At 40.5% G+C, this 20,226-nt stretch overlaps 1 protein-coding gene and 1 non-coding gene across 2 annotated transcripts; both read right to left on the bottom strand.

Annotated features, from left to right (window-relative positions):
• Window positions 1–13,827: 13,827 nt before the first annotated feature.
• Window positions 13,828–13,900, bottom strand: TRNAE-CUC (transfer RNA glutamic acid (anticodon CUC)). Its single transcript has one exon. It is a non-coding gene; the product is annotated as a tRNA-Glu (tRNA).
• Window positions 13,901–14,641: 741 nt separating this feature from the next.
• Window positions 14,642–19,962, bottom strand: LOC107777480 (uncharacterized). The gene is made up of 9 exons (XM_075220147.1): window positions 19,826–19,962; window positions 17,502–18,508; window positions 17,012–17,096; window positions 16,748–16,843; window positions 16,175–16,435; window positions 15,967–16,086; window positions 15,593–15,718; window positions 15,417–15,500; window positions 14,642–14,914 (listed from the first exon to the last, which is right to left on the bottom strand). Exons 2-9 carry the CDS (start codon window positions 18,485–18,487, stop codon window positions 14,789–14,791), a joined length of 1,884 nt encoding a protein of 627 aa, XP_075076248.1. The 5' UTR covers window positions 18,488–18,508; window positions 19,826–19,962; the 3' UTR covers window positions 14,642–14,788.
• Window positions 19,963–20,226: the final 264 nt, after the last annotated feature.

The following is a 20,226-nucleotide window of genomic DNA, read 5'->3' as shown; positions in this document are numbered from 1 at the left end:
TCCTTAGTTTTTGCTTGACCGGAGGGTACGCCGAGTCAGTGGGCAATTTGTGAACCACTAAATTGGTGCTTAATCCAGGCATATCGTCATATGATCATGCAAAAACATCTTTGAATTCCATGAGGGTTTTGATCAATTCTTCTCTGACATTTGGCTCAATGTGGATACTAATTTTGGTCTCTTGGACGTTATCAGCGTCTCCTAGATTCACAGCCTCGGTGTCATTTAGGTTAGGCTTGGGTTTCTCTTCAAATTGGCACAGTTCTCGGTTTATCTCTTCGAAGGCTTCCCCTTCGTCACATTCAGATTCATCGTCACAAACGACCTCTTGCATCATTGAGTCGGTTTCAGATTGATTTATTAGACTAGGTCGAAGATCCACTGTGCATGCCATGTCATTAGAACCAGTAAAAAGAGAACTGTTCAGAAAGAAAAAGAACAAAACAAAATTAAAATGGGACAAAAGAAAAGAACTTCATTAAACTTACGGGATAGAAGGGTTCACACTTTTACAAAAATGAAAGTAAAATTTGGATTACACCCTTGAATAATCCGGACAAAACAAAACACACAAAACATAAATCCAAGCCTAACTACCAAGACTCCCCTCGGACAGGAAGAGGAGTAACCGTCCAATTGTTGGTCTTGGCCTCAGGCCCCACAAACTGTATCTCTGCTCTGCTAGAACTTTCTCCAGCTTCCACCATACTGACATCCGCGAATAGTCTCTCAAAACTCTGATTCAGGTCTTCATTTATACCGATCAAAGGCCCTCGAATCTTTGGGACCGGCGACCCCTTGGCACTTGCTCTGACAAAAGACTTTGCGAGGCGTGGCACTGGTTTAGGCAGAGACCAAACCCTTTTCTTCATTTTTCGCGCTTGCTTCCTATCTGCTGCGGTCGGTTTGAACCCCAATCCGAAAGTTTCCAAATTTTTAGGAAGGGAGACAGGTTGGACAATCCCTTGAAGCTCGACTCCCAGGCCTTTTCCTGGCACAAATCCGTTACCCAGCATTTCCGAGACCATCATGACTGTCGCGGCAGCTACCCTAGGGTGCGGGATGATTTCTCCTTCAGAAATTTTGCTGGCCGACCCTGTATCGAAAATCTGGTAGACCCAAGGACCTTTGTCATCAGAAGTCTCTATGAAAGGTACAATGGTTCCGCCCATGGTGCACGTTGTATCCTTGCCGTGTAACAGGACCTCTTGTCTTTCCCACTCGAACTTCACCGTCTGATGTAGAGTGGAAGGCACCGCTTTGGCTGCATGAATCCAGGGTCGTCCTAACAGCAGGTTATAAGAAACTGTGGCATCTAACACCTGGAATTCCATGGTAAACAGGACTGGACCAATGGTCAATTCAAGTACAACATCCTCTACAGTGGCTGTTCCGTTTCCGTCAAACCCCCGAACACAGATGCTATTCTTTCGGATTCTTCCGCGGTCGATCTTTAACTGGTCCAGAGTGGATAATGGACAAATATTGGTGCTTGAGCCATTATCCACCAATACTCGAGTTACCACCGAGTCTTCGCATTTGACAGCTAGGTATAGAGCCTTATTATGCTCCGTACCCTCCACCGGTAGGTTATCATCTGAGAATGTTACCCTGTTTACCTCGAAAATCTTGCTGACAATGGTTTCCAGGTGGTTTACAGCAATCTCACTGGGTACATGAGCTTCGTTCAATATCTTTAGCAGGGCCCGACGATGCTCCTCAGAATGGATCAGTAACGACAGCAATGAGATCTGGGCCGGTGTTTTTCTCAGCTGTTCGACCACAGAATAGTCATGTACTTTCATCTTCCTCGGGAACTCTTCAGCCTCTTCTTCGGACACAGGTTTCTTGGTTGCAACTGGATTGGTCCTTCTTAGCTCCACCGGAGCAAAACATCGACCTGATCGAGTCAGCCCTTGCGCTTCACAACTGACTTCTTCCACCTGTTTTCCTTTGTACAACACCACCGCCTTCTCATATTTCCAAGGCACTGCCCTGCTGTCAATCATCGGCAACTGGACCACAGGCTTTATGGTCACCCGTTCTCTACATACCCCTTTCAACACGACCGCCGGTGTGGGCGGGATCCCTGGTACTACCAACTTGCTTGGCTCGGGTTTGCTTGTTATAGCGGACGGGCTCTTTCCTAATATCACTACTGGCTTGACGCCTTCTCCCTGCGACTGTACACTCGTTCCTCCACTGGTTGAGACTTCTTTCGGGGCGGCTTGGATCATCATCACTGTTTGTGAAGGTTTTCTCAATTCTCCTCCTTCACACACCAACTCAATCATGTGAGTTTCGTGGTGCACTGGCAGTGGGTTTTGGTTGATGTTAGGAGCTTCTGGTGTCTGGACCTCGATCTTATTGGTGTCAATAAAATCTTGTATGGCATGCCTTAACTTCCAGCACTTCTCGGTATCGTGCCCGAGCATCCCTGAACAGTATTCACAACTGATTGATCGATCTACATTCTGAGGTGGGGGATTTGGTTCTCGAGTCTGGACAGGACTAACCAAACCCAATTGCCGCAGCTTGTGGAACAAAGCGGTGTAGGTTTCTCCCAGCTCCGTGAAGGTTCTTTGCTTCCGCAACCTGTCATTCCTAGCATCTGGATTTCCCCGGAAGCCTGCCCCTGAAGGGTTTCTATATGCCCTGGGTGGAGGGTAGGTGTTTTGTGGTGGCGCATATATGTTCTGGGGAGCCGGTGCGCGCCATTGTGGGCGAACCGGAGGCTGAGTGTATACCTGGGCTTGGTGTACAGAACAATGTGGTTCTCGAGGTGGATAGAAATTTTGTGGTGGGTTGTATGGGTAGTTTGACCTGTGAGGCCTGGGTTGGTTGTAGTGCGGCCTGCCAGCCCTGGACCAACTGCCTGCCTCGATCGTGGCAACCTCTTCTTTCTTTCTTCTCAGCGCACCTCCCGTGCCGCTTTGAATAGCCTGGGTTGTGGCCTTGAGTGCCGAATAGTTCAAGATCTTGTCCGACCTCAAACCTTCTTCTATCATGACCCCTATTTTGACCACCTCGTTGAAAGATTTTCCAACCGTTGTCACCAAGTGACCAAAGTAGGTTGGATCCAATGTCTGCAAAAAATAGTCCACCATCTCTCCCTCTCTCATGGGAGGATCGACTCTAGCTGCTTGTTCTCTCCAGCGGAACCCGAACTCGCGAAAACTTTCCCCGGGTTTCTTCCCAGTTCTCAATAACGTGAGACGGTCAGGGACTATCTCCAGATTGTACTGGAAATGACCTGCAAAAGCCTGCGCCAGGTCATCCCACGTGTACCACCTGCTGAAATCCTGCCTGGTATACCATTCCAGTGCAGATCCGCTCAGACTTTGGCCGAAATAAGCTATCAAGAGCTCATCCTTGCCTCCTGCCCCTCTCATTTTACTACAGAATCCCCGCAAATGTGCCATGGGATCACCGTGCCCTTCATATAAATCAAACTTGGGCATCTTGAACCCGGCTGGGAGTTGGACGTCTGGGAAAGGGCACAGATCTTTGTATGCCACGCTGACTTGATTGCCCAGCCCGTGCAAATTCCTGAAGGATTGCTCCAGGCTTTTGAACTTTCTCAACACTTCATCCTGTTCAGGGGCCTTAACCGGATTCTCAACCTCTGCCGGTACTTCCAAATGGGGATTGTAAGCCTATGGTTCGGGTGCATGGAATGTAGGCTCGGGGGGATAGTATTGGGTATCGTGAGCCTGAAACAATGGCTCACTGGTCGTTCTCTGCAAAGGGGCTGATGTAGGTCCCACAAAAATGGGAATATTGGGCGTTGGGAGAGGTTGATGGGGTGGTGGAGCTTGGGAATCATGAGGGCTTCTTTCTTGATGATAGAGGGGATTTGGGCGGCTTGTGGAAGGGCCAGAGTGAGGGTACTCCGGCATGTGTCCCAGTGTTTCGGGACTCTTTTGTGTTTTGGCTAGGGCTAGTTGCATTGCATTCATCTCTAGTCCCATCCTTTCAATTTTTTCCATCGCTTCTTTTAGCAACTGGCCCATTGGCCTTTCTTCCTCATTACTATTCTCTGAAGTAGTCATGCTCGTCGCTACCGGTCCTTTGGATCTGGTTTGGTATGAGTGTGTTGCCAGAGTTCTTTAACAACTAACTTGTCTGAATCAGACAATAACAAACTTCGTTAGCGTTAGAGTTTAACAGATTTGACCATAACACATAGAGGATGCAATGTACCTATGCAGTTAACCGTTCCTACATGCTTTGCTTCAAACAACATGCGTCATCCCGGTTTGCTCATTCGTCCTTTTAAAGTATTTTGGAAACTCTGTGTTTTATTTTATTATGTACTTTATTTTCTTTCTTTATTAAAAGCGGTCGAATCTTATGGGGATTGCCTACGTATCACGTCCCCGCGTGAATCAGACCCGGCGTAGTTCTGCCTTGAGGCTAACATTTATAAAAAGAAAATGAACAAACATTACATTTGAAAACTTTGTAAAAACAATGTCTTGAAATACACACATTCAAATTGAAATAAAAGATACAATTCTTAACATCTCATAACGTGCCCCGCTTTCCACTTGTGTTGTAAATTATTAGATCATTTGCTCAAGGCGGGGCTTGACCCGGATGTCCTCCCAATGTTCGATACATCCTTTCCAACTCCACTGCTAGATGACGGGCAAAGGTGGGTGCATGCTCGGTAAACCTTTCATAATCCATTCCTTGGCAGTTTACATAACTTTGAGAGGTGTAGACCGCCAGGTCGTGGATCTGTGCCCTGAAATTTTGGAGATGTTGGCCTTGATCCTGCAATTGCTGCTGGCGAGTGGTGGCTATATCTCGGATACGGCCTTCACGATCTAGGGCTGACTCTAATAGAGCTCGGAGTCTGGCCTGCTATAATCTCATCTGCGCTCTTTCTCTATCAGTGTCCTCTTGTTGATGCTCTCTGTACCTTCTTGCCTCTTCTAGTTGTGCACGAAGTTGGTCTTCTGATCGTATCCAATGGTCTTTTTCCTTCTTGAATTGTGCCCTGTCTTTCTCGGATTGCCTATTTTGGCGTTCCTTATCAGATCTGGCTTCTTCGTTTAATTGTTGGATCCTTTCTTTTGCTTTGCTCAACGCCCTTTCTTTTGCAGCAAGAATGGAATCATAATCCTGCATTCTTTCAAAAAGATTGGCGATGGTTTTTTGATCCTTCCAATTCCTCATTGGCGTTTCAACAGCCTTTTTCATTTTCAGAAATCGAGCATGAAGACTTTCATTCTCACAGGCTAGACTCTTCTTCTCGCCTTCAGCTTCTTGTGCTTGCAAATCCTTCTCCAGACTAAGGTTCCTTAGATTTTCCTTTAGGGCGTGGATAGTTGCTTTGTACCCCTTCTCATTTTCTCCCCAGATCAACCGCTCTTGGATTTTATCATTAAAGTTTTGAATATGGGGTCTTTTAGTTGGCCTTCTCAGCTTAGGTTCTGGTTCCTCATCCACGCGAGACCGTTTCTCGAACCACCTTGCATATCCAGGATTTATCTCACCCTTTGTAGTGTCTGGGACTTGAGTATCGCTTTTTAAGTATCGACATCCATTCCACATCTGCTGAAGTAACGCCTCAGGAATAGTGGCCTCTGGGTGTAGTTCGATTTCTTGCGCACTCAAATCTTCATCATCAGGAACTACTTGATATCTTCCTAGTTGTCTTAGGACTCTCAATGGCGCGTATGGCTGGATGCTTCTCAATCCCAATAGTAGCAGATAACTATTTGAGTTTGACATATGTATTACTTCCCTCATTGATAGCCATCCCAAAGTCCATTCAATTTGATTTGCCGTTAGAGCCCTTAGCCGAGATACCCATGCTTCTGTCCCTTCTGGAACCTGATAATTTTTCACTCTTTCCTCATAACCCTCGATGTAATTATCGTTGTTTGGCCTGTACTGTATGATCTTGGGCTGTTGTTGGAGATGTTCAATCAGCCACATTTGCAACAAAATTTCACATCCCTCGAAGACTTTCGCTCCCGCTTTACATAAGGTCAAAACCCGATAAATGTCCGAGAGAATGATGGGGACAAGGGTGTGGTTTTCCTTGGAGGTGAGGATTTGCACAACTTTTGCGGTGCGAATATTGATTGTTCGTTCTTTGTTCGGGAAGACCATGATTCCTAGAAAAGCCACCATGAAGGCGAAACGACGGTGAACCTGCCATGCGTCTTTGTCTTGTTTGTTAGTAAGGCCTTTCTCATGAATTTCGAACCCATCTGACTTTCCGAACCTTGAATACAAAAAGTTGAAAGAACAACATCCGTTGACGACGTTGCTTTTCCTGATTTGACTGCTGATGTTCAAAAGACCGAAGAATCGATGTACCGAGGGAGCCTTCGTGAATATCAAGCTTTGATTCCTTAAACTTCCGTCAAAACCAACATATCCAGCTACCTCTTCTAATGTAGGAGTGAGCTCGAAGTCAGAGAAACGAAAGACATTGTGAACAGGGTCCCAAAAAGTCACTAATGCCGCAATCAGATCCTCACGGGGTTTAACTTTCATAATGTCCGGGAGATTTCCCAAATGCTTGATGACCCATTTTTGACCATCTTCGCCTAATTCACCCCACCACATTTGAAGCTGGAATAGAAACTCTTCTGTATTTGCGGAGGAGGGGTTTTGTGTGGTGCTCATTTTGTATCTGAAATTTAATTTAATAAAGTCAAGACTCATTTTGAAAACATACTCCAATCGTTTTCAGTTAAAACTATTTCAAGATTTAAAACTATTTTTTTTTTTGGGAATTTTTCCAACTATTTTCAAGACTAAATACCTTTCAAGATTAAATACCTTTATTTCAAGATTTGAAAACTATATTTTATTTTTATTACATATATATATATATATATATTTTTTATTATGACCCATTTTATTCCTCAGCTCTTACCATGATTTCATTTAAGCCGGTCAGCAAGCATGTTCGAGGCAAATGAATGTACGTATAGCAAGTAGGATGCATCAGGATGGTCTTTTTATTTCGGGTTCACCTGTCTTAGACAGACCCAACCCCTGTGTTGAGTCCCCTAAGTCAAGTGCACGTGATGCAAATAAACGTTCCTACTAGGGATCCGGTACATGGCTGAGTTATTCTAAGTGTAACCCTGAGGTTGATTGTTCTAAACCTGGCTTACCCAAACGGACAGTTTGAGCCGAAGCGGGGGCAACGTACCGGGAGCACGAAAGTCTGCCCGGCCTAGTTACTTGTCCCAACTTCGTCTTATTTGGTATGACTTTAACAGAAAGGTGGGTCACGCGCACGTGTACACCATAAATTCAGAAGACTCAGAAAGAAGGGTTTCGTAGCAGTTTTATATACACAATTCAGATAATATTAAAGCGGTAAAAGCATCATTTAGCACATTAAGCATATATCATGTAAAAATCAGATAATAAATAAAGCCAAATAACAACAATTATTCTAAGCTCAAATTCTTAACCCTGAACCAGTGGTTCTGGGTAAGGATCCCCAGCAGAGTCGCCAAAGCTGTCACACCTCCTTTTTCCGCACCCGAGGGGCAAGGGGAGTTTTTCCAATTAAAGGACAATCGAAACAGGATTTGTTTATTTATTTCAGAGTCGCCACTTGGGAGATTTAGGGTGTCCCAAGTCACCAGTTTTAATCCCGAATCGAGGAAAATAATGACTCTATATTACAGTCTGCGTACCAGAAATCCGGATAAGGAATTCTGTTAACCCGGGAGAAGGTGTCAGGCATTCCCGAGTTCCGTGGTTCTAGCACGGTCGCTCAACTGTCATATTCGGCTTGATTATCTGATTTTATACAAGTGTGAACTTATGTGCAAATTTAACTTTTAACCGCTTTTATCATTTTACTGTTTTTATCAGGAATTGCAACATTATGAAAATGTATCTCGAACCGCGTTACAATCAATGGACCCATGGTCGTCGACACACTTTGACTCCGTTGAGATTTGGATTTGGGTCACATCAATGCGCACCCGAGTTTAAGGAAATTAAATTATTAAAGACGCGCCTAAAGCGACTAGCGTATTTATTTTGGGTAAGACCGTGGAATTTTACTAAACGGTCCATCCCGAAGTCCAAATAATTTTAAAGCAAATATTTACTGAGGGCCCCGCAATTTGTATTTTTATTTGGCGAGGCTCATCTCGTTCTTATTTTTTAATGAATTTGCAACGTCATGGACATGCATCTCGGACCACGTCACAATCAATGTACCCGTGATTAGAAACACATTTCGACTCCGTTGAGAATTGGATTTGGGTCACATAAATGCGCACCCGAGTTTAAGAAGGTAAGATTTATTAAGGCGCGTCCTAAAGAGTCTAACGTATTGTTATTTTAGGAGGGTTGTGAGATTTGCTAAACAACCCGTCCTGGAACCTAAACGCTTCGATAATATACATTTAAACAAGGGCCCCGCATCTGCGCATTTTGTTTATTTTCATCGAGGCTCATCTCGTTCTTATTTTAAAAAGGATATCCTATAGCAACTACGTTTCTTGTCTTGTTTGTCCTTATCAATTGAAAACAGTAGATAGTCCTAATTAATTACATGCTTGCAAGTTGTTTGTAACAACATTCAGAAATGCCTAAAATCAGAAACGAGGCTGTCCGAACAAGTAATCACGGGCCCAAATCCAGCCCAAGCGTGATTGGCCAGACCTGGGCCACTGCTTGTTCGAAGCAGGCCGGCTTGGCCTGTTTTGGCCTAAACTCGACCTTTGTGAGGTTGAGGCCCTGAATTTGTGTTCCTGATCTTAAAACATGGTTTTAAGAGTTATATGTAGCAATTTATTGGAAAGGAAAGAACTTATTTACAGTGTACGAATTTCATGCTTGGCATACATTACAGGCTTATACTACGCCTTTGAACTAAATATGAGATACAAACTACTGCCTTGGGCATACTCTCATTACCAACCTATATGCACATTCTAGCATTCAACTACCATGCATTGACATTTATAGGCATGAAGACTACCTCTTGTACCCAGAGCAAAAATGTAAAACTATTACACATTGCATGAATATTTAATGTAACAATCTATATCTATAAAAAAAATCTTCAGGTCTTTCATTTACATTCATGCTCAAATTTCCAGCTACACCTGACAGTGTCTTAGGTGTGTACCTGGTATAGAGGAACAGAAGAAGAAGGAAAGGGATAAGCTGAGTAGCACACAGCAAACAACAACAATCAGCAGATTCACAGCAATAACACAGCAACAAACAACCAGCCAATAATGATGAAGCTCAGCAAAGAGTCGAACAACAAATGGACAATCCCAGTGGTGTCCACAGTCCACGGACAAACAACAATGTTTCCCAGAACCAACGAGAACTAGCAAATAGTCGAGTACCAAACCAGTGAACCCAGAAAAGAATGATGAAGCAACAACAGAGTATTCAATACAGCAACACTACCAATTCAACAACCAGAAACAGCTCAGTCAATGCAAACAACAGAACTTGACCAAGACAACTTGACCAAAATGCACTCTTATACAACTTTCAGGCAGTGTTTGGTTGCAATGTCCTACTGGAACTCTCTTATGTTTTCAGTCTTTTCTTTTAACTTACAAAACTTTCTTAAGACTTAAAGATTCCAGCCTCAAGACTCAAAATTTTTCCTTTTTTTCTGAAGACTAAAAGTCCAGCCCCTTTTAAGTTCTCAAATGGCCTATTTATAAGCCAAATGAACCAGTGCAGCTAAGCTGCCTGCCCTGCCAATTGGCAGAATACCCATACCCCTTAACTCCCCATGCCTAAAGGCATCTTTCTTGGAATCCTTAATCAGCCCCCATGCCCTGTCTTATTACTCTAATCAAGGGTTATGGGTTTAGTTAAGTATTCAATTAATTCCCATACTCTTAGGTCTGGTCCCCCATTGGCATTAATTTAATCCCAAATTAGTACCCTACTTGTCAGCTCATTTAAACTAATCTTTCTGCCCTTTTTAACACCCCAGAATACCCCTGCTTAACCTTGATTATTACTGCCCTGCCCATTGCAGCATCAGGGCATTTTTGAACTGATGAAAGTTCAAATTCAAGACTGCCTGGACTGAACCCTTTTCAGTCATTTTTACACTGCAAACAAACCATTTCAAACAATGCTGGGGCATTCGGTCAGTGGCAAAGTTCAATTAGTCATGTGACGTTATTAGCTCATTCGATTCATTAGTTATAGAAAACTAATCGACGACATTTATCGAGTCGACTATACTAATTATAACAGGTAATAATCAGTCGCTCATATAAACAATACGTTTAGGGACCTAAAGGGCATCAGACAATTTTTGTTCAATTACTGGAGCCTATATGAGTTAGCTTATCTGACGATTAAACTAATCGACGATCATGTTTATCACAGAGTACATTCAGAACATACACATAGAAAATCAATCGACCAAATAAAAGGTCTTTACAGAGATGAAAGAAAATTAAGAAACTATCAGAAAATAACAAACAATTACCACAAAGCATGCTAATGACTTAATCAGCAGTTAATATAAACGAAAAGGGAAAGAAAAACTTACCGACAAAGTTTGAAATCAAAATGACCCAAATCTGATTCAACTTCGAACTTTTGAGGCCGAACAAACTTTAATCAGGGTGTTCTCACATGAGAACACCTTGATTAAGGTCTATTTAGACCTCAAACCCTTGTCCAGACCGGCCGGCTTCCCCAGGTGCATGTGTTCTAAGGTCTGGATTTTCAGATCTGGATTTTTAGGAGTTGTGGGTAGATTCGGACCAAACCAAGCTTGGTTTGGTCACGAGGAAGGTCAGGGGAGTGTCTGGTATGAGGATGGGGTGGTTTGGCATAGTTCCGGGTTCGACTCAAATCTTCAAATGAAGATTCGAGACGAAAGAAGATGATTCGAGGCAAATGGATAGCAGATCCTTGTTTAGGACAGTGAAGTGGTCTTAGGGTGTTCAGGAGGTGGCCACCGGCGTTCGTGCCGCCGGCTTTAATGGCGAAGGAGACTAGGGCGGCTGCTAGGGTTCGGGGGTTTCAGGTTTGAGTTTGGGGACGATGAAGGGTGGGGTTGGTATAGGGGGTGCGGGGTATGATAGGAGGCTTATATACGGGGAGGCTGATTGGATCTGAGCCGTTAGATCAGATGATCTCAACGGCTTAGATATGATGCTGAGAAATGAGACGGGGTCGTTTGGTAGTTAAACGGGGCCGTTTGGTTTAAGTAAAGGGTTGGGTCAGACTGGTTATTGGGTCGGGTTTGAACACGGGTTGCTGAAGGGGGTCCTGAGCCGTTGGATCGGCCTGGACGGATGGCTTAGATCGAACGCCCTCATACGGCGTCGTTTGAATTGCTGCTTAGGCAGCCGGTTTTGGACTGGATCAGTGCTGGTTGGGCCTGTTTTCGTTTCATTTCTTTTGGGCCCAACCGATTTCCTTCCCTCTTTGTTTTCTAATTTCATTTTTCTTTTAAAAAAAAATAAAAATAAAAATAACAAAAATAAATAAAAATAACGAAATTAAAACTAAACAACAATGCAACATTTTAACACAATTATCACAAAATATTTAAGTAAGTGAACTAAAAGCCTAGAACGAACGATGCACAAATACATATATATTTTTTTTGAATTTTCTTTTAACGACAGGCATTTTTGTATTTTTGTTTGATAATGACTAGATGCAAAATGGACAGACCCACAAATGACCAACAACACATGTTACGGAAAGATCGAAAAATTGTATAGCGAAGCCATTTGTCACTATTTTTATTTTCTTTTGGAGCGATTGTCCGTGAAGCAAAAATCACGTGCTTACACTCGTCCCTGAGTTGATATCTCTCTGGCGGCTTTGACCGGAAAACCGACTACTCATGAACAGAGGCTGAGTTGCCCTCTAATGCTCCCCTACAATGGTGCTAAAAATTGATCACGTCCAAATGCACACCTCAAAGGAGATATGACATGGTCGTATGCAATAATAAAACCTAACGAAACGTCAGAGTCGAATCCGCATGGAGTTAACATGGGAGCTAGGAGTATATATTCGGAATAAGTAAGTGAAGTATCTAGATTTCACTTCTACAATGAAGTTTTTGTTTCTATTTCTAATGCTAATCTAAGGATTACAAAATAAAGACAGAAGACTCGAGATAATTATTTTTGTGGTTTTTCTAAATATATAAAAGGCCTAGGGCTGTGACCATGGCCTAGGTATTTACCTAATGGGATGAAGACTTGATTGGGGTATATATAGCTCACAACTCTATATTACCCACTCAATACCTATCGGTCAGAAAGTGATTTTGCCCAATTTAGCTTTCTCAAGATCAAATGGGTATCAATCAAAACAGATGACAAGAGCTCAAGTTGGCTTGTTACTATCTCTAGGTTGAACCCTTTAATTGGGTTAATCAATCTCTCAATTGACTCAATTCCTTATTAGCTAAGTTATCCTAGACTAGGTCCCTCTTTCTCAAATAGAGACTAAGTCAAATAGGCATGGATCAATGTTTGCAACCATCAATTCTACAATTGAAGCATGAACTAAGCTAAATAATATAAACAAGAATTAGTCACCCATAAGGTTTACACACTAGGGTTGGGTCACAACCCTAGTAAAAATCTAGTTGCTCATAGTGGGTATTGAAGAAAATAAGGAAGAAAAGCTAATAAAACTCATATTGGAAGACTAAAATAAAGAAATCCAATGTTAAAACACCAAAATAAGCTAAAACTTCCTAAAACAGCAAAGAGAAACGGCTAAAGTACTTTTAGATGTTCGAACTTGATCTAATTTTGTGAAACTCGTCCATTTATACAAGGCTAAAAATCTCGGAAAAAAAATGCTCCTTGGGAGGTTCTGCAGCCACACAATTCCATATGCGGTCCGCAGATTTCTTCATTTGTCAAGAACTGGGGATCTGCGGCCGCGAGACACCTCTTCTGTGGTCCACACAATTAGGACTGCGGCCGCACAATCTTGTGTGGTTCGCAATTTACAGAGGCTCCGGACTTGGTCTTTTACTGATCTTCAACTCTTAGCCCAGTTTTATGGTCGCACAATTCATGCGCAGTCCGCTCTTTGCACAAATGTCTGCTAGATTCTTCTTCTTGGTTTGCGGCCCTAGATAGATTTCTGCGGTCCGCAATTTCTTCTGCGGACCGCACTTTTTAAGCTTTTGTTTTGTTTCCGTGTGCCTCGGATTACTCCTTGAATTTCATCTCGGGAGATCAACTTCCATTATTCCTGCAATTTTGCACAATTTCATCAGTTTCGGGAATACAATTCAATGCATTTACGCTAAAACAAAAGCTTAAAAGACACTAATAAGCACTCAAAATCCCCACTTATCAACTATCTCCACCAATGAAAGAAAAGAAATAAAGAAAAAAAGAAAGAAAGAAAGAAAGAAAGAAAGAAAGAAAGAAAGAAAGAAAGAAAGGCATTACATAATCTTTTGTGCTCTCACCCAATAATAATAGAGGGACTTGAACCGTGGTGAGTTTTAAAGTTGACGGATTTTTCTCTTATTATGAATTTTATTGTTGTCGGTATTAATACGTAAATGCTCAAATTGTATAGGGTACTCGCGAATAACATGAGGTATAAGATTAAAAAAAGGAGGTATCTATTGTCAACTCTAGTTTTTATGGAAGTTTTAACATTTTATGAACATCTTATAGCATTAGCATTTTTATTTACGAATCCTTTTGTTTAATCCTAGCTCATAAATTAGAAAAACAAATACAACTCTAATTGCAAAGAGAAAAAAAAAATTATGTCTTTGATTGCTATTTATAGAGATGGTTTAGAATTTATCTTTTCACCAATTGGGAAAAATTGGAATTCCGTTGCCGGGACTTGAACCCGGGTCTCTCGGGTGAGAGCCGAGTATCCTGACCAACTAGACTACAACGGATTTGCTAGTAAACACACAACTCTCTATTTTGTTGTCAATCGAGGAAAAAGCATCTCAAATTTTATCAGAGTATATTTTTCCTCATCTTTTATTATTCATATTTTATGTACGGGAACAAAAATATTCTAGATACCCCTTTTTATTATGGATCGTCAATTTCTACAGTTCGAGTCTAGTTTTTTAACAACTAAAAATCAAAAGTTTGGAAGACGAAAAAAATATAAAGGTTTTGAAAAGTTTAACGTGAATAATTGAAAATTCCATAATAAATCAAGATTAACATCAGTTTTCAAAATGATTTTGGTCAACATTCACCATTAATATGAATTGAAGTAGATGTATTATCCCTTCTAATAGCATTTATTAACATGTCGCATCAATACACGGTGGTTTCCATAGACATTTTTTTAATTTTAGAAAAAAAAATGTAGACTTTAATATACTTGAATCTAGTTGGAATGGTAGTTGGGGAATGTATGTAGTTAGATTTGAATGGATATAAAAAATCAAAAAGTAGATCTGTTCAAATTTGTTCCAATTTTCCAATCTTAACTATTTTGCATTCTTTAAATGTTCTATAACGAAAATTTATAAAAGGCCGACAAGGAATTTCATTAATAACTGACCGTTTTGATCCTTTGAAACAACTCGAATAATTAGCTGATTTCTTTGTCATAAAAAAAGGAAAGAATGAAATAAAGGTGTAGCCCGGGTGGGGGTGGGGGTGGTTAGTACACACCATTAAGTCAAATGCTTCACCTTCAAAATCAAAATAGTGAGATTACAGATGGAGAGTACACAAACAGACTGCAGCAAGGATACAAAGTGTTTACACTTCTTAAACAACACATTAGAACCAAACCAAATGACAAGACAGATTGTATGCTCTCATTTGAGGAGTGTTTTCACGATGGACTTAACATTCAGCTTCTTCAAGTCTGTGTAAGATTGACCACATCCCACAAACATGACGGGGGCACCGGATATATAAACCATGGACAATGCAGCTCCCACCTGCGACAAACGTTGAATATAAGAATACAACAACTACTACACCCTAATGCCAAACTCAAGTTGGGATCGGCTATATGAACCTTCACTAATCGTGTCGCTCCATTTAAAGCTTGAACAAGCCAATATTATATAAAAGTAACGCAGAAGTACAAAACTCTAGAAAATCCCTCTATTGTGTACTGGTATATAAATCTCTAGTATGACTAGAAAGCTTAGGGCCTAAAGTAAACGTACTAACATGACTAAAACATATTCTGATACTCAATCAAGCGTTGAATATCAGAATGATACTCGAATACACTGGGTATGTTGTTGTTGTTGTTGTAATGATACTCGAATACACTGGGTATGTTGTTGTTGTTGTAATGATACTCGAATACACTGGGTATGTTGTTGTTGTTGTAATGATACTCGAATAAGTAGGAAGATATTAGCACTAAAAGCTCGTGTAGTAATAACCAGGCATCAAACTTATTTATGCAGAAGACCAATGACCATGTACCTTATCATCAATGGTGTCAAACTTGGTAAGCAGAATTCCATCGATCAACCTTGGATTTGGTGAGGGTGAAAGATCACCTAATTTCTGCAAGAAAAAAAAAAACAAGAACGTGGTGAATCTAATGCGGGGACAACATTGAAGAAAAAGGATGTTTATTATCGCCATTATAGGCAAACCTGGTTGAACTTTGACAACTGATCAACAGCATCATTTCCGACAAGTGCCTCACCAACAAACAGGATCAGATCTGGACTATTGACATATATAAGCTTGGAAAGTGCTCGCATCAGCGGCTCATTATCCTGTGGAATAAGACAATTGTGCATAAAGTTAAAACAAGAAAAAAGAGTAGCTCAGCTTTTAAGGGTGAATATTGTAACAAACAATTGGAAACTCCTGTCCAATACAACATATACAGCATCCAAGAAAATCTACTACTGTTTTACGTATCAATAAGTGGAGTCACATAATAAGTAGCCAGAACTCAGAAGGGACTTGGAGAAGCGCATTGGTAATGATACAAGGTAATAAATTGAAAATTCACTCTTACCTGCATACGACCAGCTGTATCAACAAGAACAACATCTGAACCATTTCGATTAGCCTCCTGAATTGCTTCCTTAGCAACAATAGCAGGATCCTTCTCATAGCCCTTCTCAAATATGGGGATCTGAGGATAAGACAACTCAATGTCAGAAACTAATACGTATAAACTCTCTCCCAACGAAGCGTGCATAAACTTTCCAACCATGATGTACCTGAAGTCTGCGTGCATGAGTACGCAGCTGCTCTACAGCTCCTGATCTGAATGTGTCACAGGCAGCCATCATTACATTGATGTTGTGCTGCTGAAGCCAATAAGCTACCTTAGCAAGATTGGTAGATTTTCCAACTCCATTAACTCCTACAAAAACCACAACATATGGTTTTCCTTGTTCCTTCGCGGCATGAACATCCCTCAAAATATCAATGGAACGTTTAGGAGTTAAGATGCGAACAAGGGCCTCCTCCATTGCTGCCTGTGGTTTAATCAATTCAACACCCCATATTAGTATGTCCAAACTAAACCAATAAGGAAAAAATAGACTGATGAGACTTTTGAAGTTTTGGCATGCAATTATTCGATTTTGAAAACATCCTTCCAATTTTAATCTTCTTTTTTCGTTTGGGGCTGTGTGTGTGTGAGTGGGGGGGGGGGGGGGGCAGTTGTATACAGTTCCAAAGACCTTGGACACTTCTCAAATGGCATTGTTCCTCCAAGTTAGACTATATTAAAGCTATGACTATAAGTACTCTACTCTGTACATGATTAAACGTTCCAATTCTCTTACCTGAACTGTTGAAGAAATTCTTGTAAATGAGGCAAGCTTTTTACCCTCCAGACTTGCCGCGACTGATTCACAAAGCTTTTCAGCAATTTCTTCGGCCTGTAAGACATGCATAACACCCGTCAACCAATTATATAATAAGAACTGCTGAGACAAATATGGTCACCAATCAAAGTATTTTGCTCTTTTCTTATCTTTCTCCATCTTTTGGGAGGAGGAAAGAGATAGGAAGGGGACAGGGAAGAGAGAAGCAATTGGCAAACTTACCACATTCTTGGTCATCAGCCTGTCCTTAAGAGCTTTTAAAGCTGGTTCTAAGTCGGCCTTCTCCAAATTAGCCTTTCCTGCGATACTGGAGAAACAACAGCAACACAGGTTATGTCCAACATTTCAACAGTCAAAAATAGAGATCCATTATCTTGAAAGAGAAACTGTATCTGTCAGTCTTTTCCCATCATTCTGGAATATTTTTCAGCTTCTCATATAAAACCCGAACAAATTATAGTACTTCTTTAGTGTCCGCTAAGCAAATTAGACCAATTTCATAGTGATTACGAATGGTGTGAGGACTCTATGATACAAATATCAGCCATTCCGTCGACTAAATTTCCATAAAGATGAACTTTCCTCTTTTTTCACAAACAAGAGGAAAATGATCAAGACTATATAATAAAGTTATCAAGAAAAGAAAGATATAATAATACTGGTAAAACGACTTTTTCCCTTTTCTGAAATCAAGGGAGGATGAGAATTTTACCTCTGGAACATGGATGAGAACCAACCTTTCTTCTTTCCCTCGACCTTGCTGTCTTTCCCTGGCTCCTCATCCTCCTCGGTCTCACTATCACTACTCACAATCTCCTCTTTGTCCATCATACTCTCACCTTGAACTGCTGCCACAACTGCTATATTCTCATTCCCATTCTCACTCATAGGATCCGTGAAATCCAATTTTGACTCGGTAGGTGAATCATCCCAGACTCTGTTCTTCTTTATCTTTTTTGTAGGCTCTGCCTTGGAACCCTTTACAACAGTATCGGTTGCCTTCGAACCCTTTATAACAGTATCAGTTTTCTTCCCACCTTTAGCCCTAAGCTTCTGTAGCTTATTTACATCAAAAGCCCCAGAATCAGAACTTCCATTCTCTTTACCGTTAGCCTGTACTACTCCATTTCCATTACTACTGTTAGAATGGCCATTTTCCATGGCACGACTTTTTACTTTATCGCTATCACCACCATCACTTCCTGATTCAGAACCACTCTTTTTTTTATTACCTCCATTCGTAATGCCCTTTTGCACTTGTCCTTGCTTCTTACCTAGATTATTGGTGACAGGCTTGCCGACCTGCTTCGACTTCTTCATTTCCTCAGCACGCGCCTCAGCCTCCTTCCTAAGCTGCTGAAAAACATCATCAAATTCATTGTAAACAGTTTTTTTGGGGTCATAAATCTCCGAGAATTCCCGCTTAACCATAGCAAGCAATTCATCCACATACAAAAGATGAAGAATTCGCTGATACACAGCAACAAACACAAGCCCCAGTTCATTGTGAAACGTCCATTTAAGAGTGTATGCAGCTCCTGGTGCATCATAATTATATGAAGCAGCACCTGAACGTTCCTCCAAAAGACATGAACGAATCAACGTGTCAATTGGAGAACCTCTGAGAGCATTTCCAAGCTCTTTACATGTCCAGAGGATCAAGCCTCCTCTAGTGAATATCAGTAACTGCTCTAACATCTTTGGACTCTAAATATACCCCTGCAAACAAAAGACGTAGTTTTAAGAAAAAACGTCACTTCTCAGCTGGCAAATTAAACCCCTTAAAACAAGTGAAAATAAAACTTGCATTGTTGATGAATGTAGCTGGAAAAGAGAACCAAAATCCAGGTCCTATAACAGATTCAACGTATGGAAAAGTTAAGAACTTTTCTTCGCCTAAAAGAGGAAAGTGTAGCAATCAAGAAAGAAAAAGCTTACAACAACAACTACACCTCAATCCCAAACAAGTTGGGGTCGGCTAAGAACCAAAATTCTTAAAGAACATAACTTGGCAACAATAAAAATGCTTTAAGATTTTCTAGACTTTGAAAGCTCACATATCAAAGGATAGGGAGAAGGGCTAAAAAATCACAAAATAATATTCAATTACCTACACCACAATCACAAACTTGTTAGTTCGACTAAAATGAACGGGGAAGTGGTGCATGGTTCTAAACAGTGGCGGAGCCACCTAATACTAAGGGGTATCGTAGGAAAATTACACTGTTTAACTCAGTCAAATTTTTTAATTTTATGTATATATAATATATGTCCACTCCTCTTATTTTCTTCTGTGTTGACTTCTATATATTTTGATACCCCTTAGTAAAATTCCTAGCTCCGCCACTAGTTCTGAACTCGATGTATAATAGACCCGCACTTCTCCACTTAAATGCCAGGCTGTTGTCAGCAGCAACGTTCAAACCCGTGAAGTACGCCTAACCCATACATCACAAGCTACACTCTTACCACTAGACCAAAGCCCTAGGGGCATATCTAATATGCTCTATTCAGATCCACTTCTTTCTCAAACCAGTAAATAATTTATCTTTTAAAGCAAATTAAGAGTTTCCTAAACTAAAATTTATAGATTAAGAAAAGGCACATGTATCAAATTTAACGTCCTGCGCATACACAAGGGAATTAAAAATCTGAACTTTGACTTAAAAGAGAAAAGTATCAGAATTTATGAAAATCCCACAAATCCTCAAACCAAATCAAGTTAAAAAAACAATAAACCCACCAAATCTTTTTCATAATTCAAACAATCAAACTACAACCAAAACCTATAAAAAAATAAAAGTAAAAAATCATTTCCTCAATTAAACAAAAAAAAAAAAAAACTCAGATCGCACCACAAAAACCCCAAATCCAGGCACCTTTTAAACAATAAAAAATATCCCAGATCGAAAACAACATAATAAATCCAGCTAACCCAAAAACTAGGAAAGAAGAAGGCAAGGATTATAAATAAATAAATAAATAAATAATATCAGTAACTTTAATTAGAAGAAAGAGGATGTTAATTATTCATACCTATCAATTTGTGAAATCAGGAGGAAAAGGCAAAGGAATGAATTGAAAGGAAAAAAAAAACGAAAATGAAAAATTTAAGGCAAAGATGCTAATTTTGGAGTATTTATATGAAAAAGACGTCAGCTTTGACTTTTTTCTCCGTGTGAAGACCAAATTGTCCTCTATTATCACGAAATTAATGCGTAACTTCCTATTTAGAGTAACGAATTTCATCTAAAAAAAAAAGTGTAATATGTTCGGTATTCGTATTGGGACCGATTAAATATATTTACATTGAAAAGTTTCATATTAAGGGTAAAACGTTTTCTAATAAAAATAATATACACCTAGGGTTCGAATCCGAGACTTTTGATTAATGATAAATGAGTATTTACCGCTCAACTATAACTTTTTGTTGATAA

This window comes from Nicotiana tabacum, chromosome 8 (genome assembly GCF_000715075.1).
Source record: "Nicotiana tabacum cultivar K326 chromosome 8, ASM71507v2, whole genome shotgun sequence".
NCBI classification, from domain to species: Eukaryota; Viridiplantae; Streptophyta; class Magnoliopsida; order Solanales; family Solanaceae; genus Nicotiana; species Nicotiana tabacum.
This window is presented reverse-complemented; position numbering and strand designations above follow the sequence as displayed.